This window comes from Haplochromis burtoni, unplaced genomic scaffold (genome assembly GCF_018398535.1).
Source record: "Haplochromis burtoni strain Fernald_Lab_line unplaced genomic scaffold, NCSU_Asbu1 Contig_1050, whole genome shotgun sequence".
In the NCBI taxonomy this organism is placed as follows: domain Eukaryota; kingdom Metazoa; phylum Chordata; class Actinopteri; order Cichliformes; family Cichlidae; genus Haplochromis; species Haplochromis burtoni.
The window spans coordinates 23,909-34,615 of NW_024583411.1; the positions used below are offsets into that span (position 1 = coordinate 23,909).

At 43.3% G+C, this 10,707-nt stretch overlaps 2 protein-coding genes across 6 annotated transcripts in view; one reads left to right on the top strand and one right to left on the bottom strand.

Annotated features, from left to right (window-relative positions):
- ppp4r4 (protein phosphatase 4, regulatory subunit 4) overlaps positions 1-4,882 on the top strand; it is a 26,932-nt gene extending 22,050 nt beyond the window's left edge. For all 4 annotated transcript variants that reach the window (XM_042216426.1, XM_005951529.3, XM_042216425.1 and 1 more), the window contains exons 23-25: positions 2,361-2,422; positions 2,505-2,895; positions 3,507-4,882. In XM_042216426.1, coding sequence (XP_042072360.1) covers positions 2,361-2,422; positions 2,505-2,895; positions 3,507-3,552 — 499 coding nt within the window. In that variant the 3' untranslated portion in view covers positions 3,553-4,882. The remainder of the gene's footprint in view (positions 1-2,360; positions 2,423-2,504; positions 2,896-3,506) is intronic.
- Positions 4,883-6,323: 1,441 nt separating this feature from the next.
- Positions 6,324-10,707, bottom strand: part of LOC102299894 (protein Z-dependent protease inhibitor) — a 12,601-nt gene continuing 8,217 nt past the window's right edge. For both annotated transcript variants that reach the window (XM_005951526.2, XM_014330792.2), the window contains exons 2-6: positions 10,024-10,315; positions 9,672-9,953; positions 9,084-9,357; positions 8,787-8,934; positions 6,324-7,597 (exon numbers count right to left, since the gene is read on the bottom strand). In XM_005951526.2, coding sequence (XP_005951588.1) covers positions 7,415-7,597; positions 8,787-8,934; positions 9,084-9,357; positions 9,672-9,953; positions 10,024-10,309 — 1,173 coding nt within the window. In that variant the 5' untranslated portion in view covers positions 10,310-10,315 and the 3' untranslated portion in view covers positions 6,324-7,414. The remainder of the gene's footprint in view (positions 7,598-8,786; positions 8,935-9,083; positions 9,358-9,671; positions 9,954-10,023; positions 10,316-10,707) is intronic.

A 10,707-nucleotide genomic window follows, 5' to 3' on the forward strand; every position in this document is an offset into this window, starting at 1 on the left:
AGGCAGTCCGAAAGTCTTTTTCCATGGCCTCTCCGAACTCCTCCCACACCCGAGTTTTTGCTTCAGCCACTGCCCGTGCCGCATTCCGCTTGGCCTGTCGATACCTTCACCTCTGGTGTCCACCATTTGGTTCGGGGATTACCACCACGGCAGTCACCAACCACCTTGCGGTCGCAGCTCAATGCAGCAGCAATGGAGACGCTGAACATGGTCCATTCGGACTCAATGTCCCCAGTCTCCCTCAGAATGCTGTTGAAGCTCTGCCGGAGGTGTGAGTTGAAGATCTCGCGGACCCAAAAAAAAAAAAAGAAGAAAAAAAAAAAAAGATCTCGCGGACCCGATACCTTCTTATCTAAATGATATTCAACAGGTACCTTATCAGGGGTAGCAGTAGGCACCATCTCAGTATCCTGTGTGTAATGTCAGGGTCCCTGCTTCATACAATCCTGATCAAACATTTAAAACCACTTGAAAAATGGCAAAAACTCATATTATGTATGGCTGGAGCTTAACAAGGTTCCATGTAGAGCTTCAACATGCAACAAGAAGAAATGGGAGTGAGACAAAACAATTTTTTGAGCATTAAATTTATTGAGAACAATGCTTAAACTGAAATGGGCTGTTTTACAGCTGATCAAAAGTTTAGGACCACATGCCTTTAAAAGGCCAAAAATGTGGATTCATTGTCATTTTCTGTCAGGAGGTCACACTGTCATGACATTCTGATGGCAAAGGCAAAGAAACTTTCCCTTTTTGAACGTGGTCATGTTGTTGAACTGCATAAGCAGGGTCTCTTGCTGCTCGCCATCACTGCTGAGGTGATGGCAGTAAGACGGTCATTTGGAATTTCTTAAATGATCCTGAGATTTATGGAGCAGAAGAGTCAAGTGGAAAACCCAAATAAATTTCACTAGCACTGAGCTGGAGGATCCAATTGGCTGTCCGTCAAGACACTGGAAGATCCTCGACCCAAATTAAGGCGTTACTGGTGCCGACTGCAGCCCCATAATCATCAGATGACATCTGAGACTAAAGGGCTTCAAAAACAAAAAATGTCTTCAAAGGCCTCGTCTCCTTGAACGCTACAGAACTGACCATTTGGACTTTGCAAGAGAGCACCAAACATGGGACATTGAAAGGTGGAAGAAAGTTTTATTCTCTGATGAGAAAAAATTTAACCTTGATGGTCCTGATGGTGTCCAACATTACTGGCATGACAAGCAGATCCCACCTGCGATGTTTTCTACATGCCACAGTGGAGGGGGCGCCATAATGGTCTGGGGTGCTTTTTCCTTCAGTGGAACAATGGAGCTTCAGGAGGTGCAGGAGCGTCAAACGGCCATTGGCTATGTCCAGATGTTTCAGAGAGCATCCTTCATGACTGAGAGCACTCGTCTGTGTACTGACAATCGGTATTTTTCAACAAGACAACGCTATAGTACACAATGTCCGCAGGACAAGGTACTTCTTCCAGTAAAATAACATCACTCTTTTGAACTATCATGTGTGTTCCCCTGATCTAAATCCAATTGAGAACCTTTCAGGACGGATGGCAAGGGTACTTACAAAAATGGACAACAGTTCCAGACAGTAGATGCCCTTCATGTGGCCGTCTTCACCACTTGGAGAATGGTCCCAGACACCTCATGGAAACTCTTGCATCAAGCATGCCGCAACGAATATTTGAAATGAACAGCAATAACGGTGAAGCTACTCATTACTGAGTTCATGTTTGGAATTTGATTTCTGTTTTAGGGGGTTTACGGGGTTCTTTGCAGGTGTGGTCTTAAACTTTTGATCAGCTGTAAAACAGCCTGTTTCAGTTTAGGCGTTGTTTTCAATAAATTGCATGTTCAAAGAATGTTTTGTCTCACTCCCATTTCTTCTTGTTGCATGTTAAAGCTCTACTTAGAACCTTGTTAAGATCCAACAATGCAAAATGCGATTTTATGCCATTTTTAAGTGGTCTTAAACTTTTGATTTGGACTGTATTTTCATTGATTTGGACTGTAAAGACTTATAATTCTATGGCACTGATTAATCCACAGATGAACATGTATCTTGTTAGCGTGTTTGTGTGTGTTGGAAATTTTTTAGGTTGGTTTGTATAAAATTAGCTCTTTTAATTAGAAACTTTTTTTTAACTCTAAACAAGCTCTGAGAAAGACCTTACTCCACATTTTGCTAGCTAGCACACCCAGCTTAACATTTTCAAAACAGTAATGGTTATGTATCTTCTGTAAAGACACCAAAATCCAACCTGACTCTGATGCATCCATCGGTTTGAGAATGGGTGTGTGTTGGCGTCAGGTTCCAGAAGTCCATTATATTCTAGTTGATTTATCAATTGTGTGTTTCAGGAAGGTCAAAGAGCTGAGCAGTGGATCTGCATCTGGGAAGGCCTCCATGTTGACCAGTAAAGGTAGCTTACTGACACTCAGGCCTGATCGACTTCAGAGTCAGTCTCTATATGAGTGTCTTTACTGTTTTCATGTCTCTTACAGATGACTCTTTAAGGACAGCTCACTTCAGCATGGGAGCCCAGTCTGCCTCCTCCATGCCAGTCCTGATCCGTAGCAACACTACTAGTCTCCTGGACAGGGCCAGTACCCTGGACCAGAGAGACCACAGGACCAGTACTCTAGAGCAGAGAGACCACAGGCCTAATACACTTGACTACAGGACAGTTAACATGGATCACAGGAACAATATAATGGACCACAGAACCAGTACATTGGACCAGAGAGACCACAGAACCAGTACCTTGGATCAGCGAGACCACAGGACCAGTACTCTAGAGCAGAGAGACCACAGGACCAGTACCTTGGATCAGCGCAGTAAAACAATGGATCGGGGGTGCGGCATGAAGGAAGGCCAGTCCAGGAAGCTATCCATGTAAGTTCTTTGTTCTAGCATAAACCTGGGTCCTGTTCCACAACATGGAATTAGAAAAAGTGAGTTCAGGTGCTTTGGGACCAAACAGTTTTGAGGATAATTGAGGATAACTTTCAGAGAGCTCTGTTATTTATTTCTTCCTCCATACAGTTAATGTAAGGACAGTTAATGTAAGGGCAAATATCTACTGATGTTTAAATCTTTGCAAATATTAAACAATGGTTTAAACTTCGGTGACTGTCCAAAGTTTTCAGTAGTCAACCTATTAGAGGACAGAAACAGCCATCTGTGGACATCACAGAATTACCATGAGATAAGAACCACATCGTAAACTGTTTGATCCACAGTTTATTTTTTATCTACACTTTATTATCTTTTCCCATTACACTCCTGTTTAAAGTTTAAACATAAATCCTTCACCATGATCCAGAATTCAGCTCCTTTGGAGGCCCCACCTTTTATTTTCTAACCACCATGATGGCGGTTTTCTTTGCCCATACAGATGAACGCAAAGCAATAAAGTTATTGATTATTGATTGACCTTTGATCAGCTGATCTCAGGGCTACTGAGTAAGAAGTCTGATCTGGTTTCATTTTCTCATATTTTGCAGAAACAGGAAGTCAAACTCTTTCAGCGTCCAATCGGGACGAGACTGAAGATGATGACATCATCATACCTCCTCTAGGCCATTAGCCAGTCAGCATTCAGAAAAGAGTTTCCATTCAGCTTCAGGACATTACCCAGAATACATCAGGACCTCATCAGAGACAGGGGAGTCTGATTCTACCTGTATCTATTGAGAACTGTGTAGACTGATGATCTCATCCTGCCACCTGATTGATTCAGTAAAAGAGTCCACCCACAAATTGTTGCTGTGTTCTTATTGGTTAAAGCAGGGGTCTCAAACACGTGGCCCGGGGGGGGGGGCTCCCTATGTTAATGTGAAGAAATATAATGCAGTTTGATCTGTGAAGTTACTTTTTTTGTTAGGGAGGATTTGTTTGTTGTTGAGTGCAATGTTAAAACAAGTTCTTTAAAAAGCCAAAAATGGACAGCAAGGCAATGTGACCAGAGTACAAACATGCTGAGGGATTGGCTGTGTTAGTTCAGTGAGAGTCAAAAACTAATGTGTACACTGCATTTTTATTCTGTTAAATATGAACAAAATGATAGCAGAAGTGCTGCCACATGTCTAGCCAGAAAGAGAGGACCAACATGTTTATTTGGTCATTCAATGAAAGGCTTCCGTTAGTTAAGAGAGAGAGAAAAAAATTGTCTTGTTATACAATATTTGAATTTTTTTTAAAAACCAAACAAACAAACACTACATATTAGGAAATATTTGTGGGTGTTTTCTTGTTTGTTTGTTTTGTACTACTTGAACATTAAAGTGGCCCTCCAATGAGACGACAGTGCCAGGAGTGGCACACAGCTCATTTAAGTTTGACACCCCTGGGTAAAAGGTTTCAGCTGCTGTCCTGTGACTTTTTTCTCTGAGCTTCTCTCATAGTGTCATTTCAATAAAAGTTCATATGATCCAAAGATCAGAAAAAAGTGAATATCAATCCCACTCCACCTGCAGCATTAACACGTTTCCTTACTGGTTATCTAACAAAGTCATACATAATCAATCATCAGTCACGGTGAACAAACCAGGACTGAAAAACCCTACATGTAATGCAGTACTTTTACTTGATATTTGTACATCAGGGGAGGTTGAGAATACTTCTTCCACAGGTGAGCACCTATGAACACATCAGTACTGCGGAGGATTCACGTTAAATAGGTTTAATATTTCATAAATGCAACAGCACAGGATACACAACATGCTAATCAGCTGTAAACACAATGTGCAGCTGATGGAGAGGTCTACATCAGAGTTTCACATAGAAGTTTCAAAAGTGGAAAAGAATAAAAAAAACAACAACAGTTAAAACAAACAAAAATAAAATATCAGAGCTAACTTACTGAAATTACTGATGAATATTATCTATATTCTCTGTGAAACTATGGCCTCAGTCACACTAGAGGAAAAAACAGGAGAGTAACCTTCATGTGACCAGGAGAAATCAGCCAATGACTGCACTGAATTTTTTTCACGTCTGGGGCTGATTGTAAGTAATCCGGCAACCTATCACTCAATCATCTAACTTATAAACACAGACAGATTGCCAACATGGATAAATTACTCAGCCTTAAAACTTTGGCTCTGTCCTGTCGCACTTTACTCAGTACTCACTTTGAGTGTTAACCCTAACATATCCCTGCTCCACAGTGATACTGGGACTTCTGAAAAAGTTGATTCTGTTCGTCTGGACGTTTTCAGTGAGAAACGTTTTGTCATCATCAGGTGACTTCTTCAGTCTCAAATCACTGCAGGTTTCCAACCTTATAAACAGTACATGATAGGTTCAAGCTACAAACCTATTCGCTGGAACATTGAAGACAATATAATTACACAGCAAGCAAGACACGAAGTAGGCAAAGTTCTTCATGTTTCTCGTGCATGGGAGAGAACCGGACAAACGCCGTTCCTTCGCTTGACCCCAGTTGCTCTCGTCCGCTCCCCCGTAACACTGCTCTTTTATTGAGGTTACATGAATATACATAGGTTCATTAACATATGACGTCTATATACAAACAAAGAGTACCTTGCCTGTGTGTTGTGTAAGTGTGTGCGTGTGTGGGGTCAGAGGGTGACCCCATAAATGACTTCCCTAAACCTGCTGGTCTGGAAGTCCAGCAGTTCATCTAAACAAAAGGCACTTAGCCTAAAACAGGTATAGATACGTTTATCCTACCATAAAACAATAAGACAAGGTACGACCTCTCTCGTGCTCCCAGAGTGCTCTCTAATGCACACAAAGTTTGCAGACTATCAAGGATCAAACCTCTACCAATCTACAACTAATTATAAAACTCTTAAGCATATGTAAGTAGATATTTCTAAGCATAAATGACAATCAACAATACAAAACCTAACAGCACATTTGCACAATGACTAAAACCAGCCCACTGAATAATGGGCTGCGAGGTCAGTTCCTTGATCATTTATATGCAACTTGTCATGACCATTGGTCAACCACTATTGATCAATAGCCATGAGTACCATTCACAGAGAGAAATTCAGTGGGCTAGTTTCAGTTATTGTGCAAATGTACTGTTTAGAAGGTTGGAAACCTGCAGTCAGCTGAGACTGAAGAAGTCACCTTATGATGACGAAACGTTTCTCCCACTGAAAACGTCCAGATGAACAGAATCAACTTTTTGGGGATTTCCTTAACTAGATGATTGAGCATGCATCAAGACAAATACTGGGATTTGACTTAAACTGAGCAAAACTGAACTTGATGGAGCATCAAGGAGAGGAAGAAGGAGAATCCCAACACACTGTGGATGCAAGGTCCTATTGCCTTTTAGAGCAGAGTGGCTTTAAAAGTCTTTATTCTTCACAGAGATCAGTACACAACAAAAACGTGTGCGCACACACAGAGCTACATTCATATTTCCTTCTTTTACTTCCCTCAATAGGCCATAATGCAAAATGTATCTCTGCCAACATGCAGCTATTAATGTGGCCATGTCAGTGTTTTAGAATGTTTGAACGTCACAATATGTTAAATGGGTTCAATTAATGCGTGCAAAGACTTACGCATTCTCCAAATACAAGACAAATGTTTACCACACAAGAACTAAATCCAGCTGTGCCATGTATGTGTCAAACTGCAACAACAGAAAATGCGGCCAGTTTAAAGAAAGAAGTGATAAAAATTTATACTCAGTAGATTCTTAAGAAAACAGACCGCTTTGATGAAGGATTTTTCTTCTGTATTCCTGCCGCGCCTCAACTGTGAACTTGGGAAGGAGTCTTGCTCCATTCACTGAGATCAAAGGCAATCTTTCAGAGTCTGAGGGAATAAAATGAAAATGACTCAACTCTGTATCACATCACCATGGACCACGGGTGTTGATTCTTTCATTCAGGAGTGTGTCTGTTCTTCTTTATGGGTCCATTAAAGCAGCCCTAGAACCATTTACCTAGTAATTCTTTAGAGATGCCCTCATAGCGACGCTTTCTTACTGTGGATACAGAAGTCCAAAATATGAAAATCTTCTTACTAATTGATCAACCCTTTATCACATCTTAATCCACCAATGTTGGCCTGAAGACAGCAGCTGAGTAGGAGTGGTTCCTCTAATAACTACTTTCTGTCTTCAAAGTGACCATCTCAAAGCTTCACAGAGATCACAAGGTGACTGCATACGGTCACACCGTGATCTCCAACCATTGTTTTTCCTAGTGTGACTGTGCTCTTATTGATAATGATAAAGATGTTACAGTCAGATGTCAGAGAGAATGTTACAGACAAGCCGCTAATGGGACGCTAACAGAATTAATAATGTAAATCGCTGTTATATATCTAGCTAATATTTGTCACAGGACATCATTAGAAGATGGGACGGGGGGTGGGGTGACTGTTTGCCGCCGGGGAGGCTTGGGTTGGTGTTTGGGCCCATTTATTTGCAGGTGGGGTCGTTGACTCGGCCAATGAACATCAGGCCACTGGTGCTTTGATGGTAGATGATGAAGATGAAGGGTCTGTTGAATGTCAGTCGAGGAGGAGGTGAGGAGAACACTGCATCTCCGGCGCTGGTGTCACTGCTGCTCTCTTCAACGGAGATGACGGACGTATGATACACCTGAGTGGAGAAGAAACCACAGCAGAATCTCGATTATTTAAACCAGGGGTAGGCAACTCCAGGCCTCGAGTGCCGGTGTCCTGGAGGTTTTAGATGTGTCCTTGATCCAACACAGCTGATTTAAAGGGCTAAATGACTCCTCAGCATTTCTTGAAGTTCTCCAGAGGCCTGGTAATGAACTAATCATTTGATTCAGGTGTGTTAACCCAGGGTGCGATTCAAAACCTGCAGGACACCAGCACTCGAGGCCTGGAGTTCGACACCCCTGATTTAAACCTTTCCTGAATAAATCAACACAGATGTCATCATCAGGTGATCAAATCTCTGTGACCATGGACACTCTAAAATATGGACGTAATGTCTGGGTCTGAAAAGTGAAGCGAACACTGAACTGACTTAAACCTGTATTCTCTGTAATGGCAACTTGAAGGAGATAACTGAGGGCAAAAAGGTTTCTAGTCCTTTATGAAATTTGGTGATGAAAAGGGCTTCCTGACCTCTGACCACAGTTCAGGGCTCAGTCCTATGTTTCAGAAAGGATGATGACCCAGGGGACGCTTGTGATCACATAAAAAGTGATTGACCGGCAACCTTTTACCCCTTTTGGCTGGATGTTAGATGCTCCAGGCTCTTGTTTTGTTTTTTTAATTTTATTTTATTTATACAGCGCCAAATCTCAGCAACGATTGCCTCAAGGTGCTTTATATTGTAATGTAGACCCTACAATAATACATACAGAGAAAAATCCAACAGTCATATGATGCCACTTTGGCAACAGTGGGAAGGAAAAACTGGTAAAAACCATAGGCCCACCCCAGTGCATGCTGGTCCTATACCAGTCCTTTTACTTACAGAAAATGGCCCTAGAGTTCTTCCTACCTGACTTAACAAGATAAACAATAACAACAAAAAAAGAAAAAGAAGTATTAACCTACAAATTAAACTAGCAAACAACCCGAAAATATGAGTAAACCAACAACAAGCTTTAACAAATTTCAAAAATAATAAAAATAAAGAATAAATAGCTCCAACACCTGGAATTACAGGTTTAACCATAAAGAGAATTTATTCTGAACTCTGCCCTTTGATGTCATCACAACCCCCCTCCAGGTGGTTGTGATGACATCACAACCCCCTCCAGGTGGAGATGCCTCATATCCAAACAGCTCTTAATGTGGCAGACACTCACCTGTTTAAGTTTGGACCCTTCAGCTCCACCCATGTTGCTGAGGTCAGCGTCATCCTGAAACACCTGGGTGATGTCAAGAGTCTGCAGTGCATCCTTAAGTGAGTATGAACGGTCCAATGAAAAGCGAGGAAACTGTACCTCCAATTTCCTATTTACAAAAGAAGAACATTTATTTCCTGGTTTTAATGAAGAAGCCAGTGGGAGGAAGAACAGTAAGGAGGGAGGAAGGAAAGGAAAGGAAAGGAAAGGAAAGGAAAGGAAAGGAAAGGAAAGGAAAGGAAAGGAAGAGGGCCTCACGTCTTCTTCAGCTGGCGGATCCAGGCCTGGATCTTATCAGCCGTAACTTCCTCCTCCACGGCGGTGACGTCCACGCCTTCATCGGGAAGCACGGCCAACATGGCTGCGCCATCTGTCATCGGCAGCTTCAGCACGCCAGCCTTCACCGCAGCATCGTACGCCAGCAAGTACTTATCGGCCCTAAACATCATCGGAACCATGACGACATGATAGCTATCCACATAGAACCGCTCGTCCTGAGTGGACGACGCATTAAAGGGCGGAGTGAAGCTTGCTGAAACACACAGAAACTTTATTTGAACATATTATTGAGACAAGCTGCAGTTCTTCTGACGTCCAGCAGAGGACTCATGCACAGGACTGTTAGTGACCTACGGTATTAACGTCCTGACACTTTAATTGGTGTGGAAATTTTAAGCATGTTGATGCGGACTCCATGCTATCGGCATACCGGCAGAGCGTGGATCAAGAACATAGGACAATCAAAAGAGCTGTCACACCTTAGTTCAAAGACTGAGGAGGTGGAGTTGTGGAGCCTCGCAGGACTGCTTCAACACTAAGTCCTGCCCTCTCGCAGATGATACATACCTCTGTAGGCTGTAACGGCGGCGAGCAGCAGCTGGGTCTGATGGTCCACTTCGGAAATGAAATCCTGGACCTGGTCTACAGTCTGCTCCAGCGCCCACTGGTTGATGGTGTTGATGGCTTCATAAGCATTTGTGTAGTCCACACCCTGAACTGTGCCTCCGAGCTTGGTCTGAACCAGGTTCAGGTAGGACGAGGCCACTTGGACACTCTGAGAGGGGAAGATGGCCGCACCCTGCTGCAGAGAGACTGTCGGAATGGCGTTCCTCAGAGTCTGAAACACATCTGAGCACAGGAGCACCACTTAGAACCTGAACCACAACCAGAATCTGGTGACCCTTGATCTTAAACCCACCTGGGAGTGTCTGAGCGTCCAGCCTGGTCAGCGTAAGTCCCGCCTGCAACTGCTCGCGGGTCTGTCCGTTGGTGGCACTCAGCAGCACTGTCAGAGCAGCAGACAAAGTGAACGGACACAGTAGGACGTTCTCGTCAGTGCGGGCGGCGAGTACTCGGTACAGACGGGCGCCAAAGTCCGCGTTCCTGCTGATCAGGTCCTGCAGAGCACTGGTCTCTGAGGAGGCGGGGCTTAGCAGGAGTACGAGGACAATGCTGACCAATGAGATGGGGCCCGGGTGAGTCATGGCGTCCTGCGTGTTAGATAAACAAAGCCTGAACCTGTGCTGTATACCTGGGGTCCGTTCTTCGTACCTCGCTTACTACATCCAAGATCAAATGACACATCCAAGATCAAATCATCGCGCCAACTTTGACCTCGCTATCCCGGTTCTCCGAACACACCTGTTGTTGACTATTAGTATAGCTGGATGAAGTAATGTGAGATCACTGGGTGGCTTAACAGGGGCTACGCATCGATAGTAGAAACATTGATTGGCAACCCTTTGATTGGTCGGCGAAAATGTCGAAGGAGCGCGCTCAGTATTTTTCGGCAGCAAAGCAAGAACTCTTGATTGAGGGATTTCAGGAGTTTCAGAGTTTAATTAAAACGCAAGGGAACACTGCAAAGGCTGCAAAAGCAAGG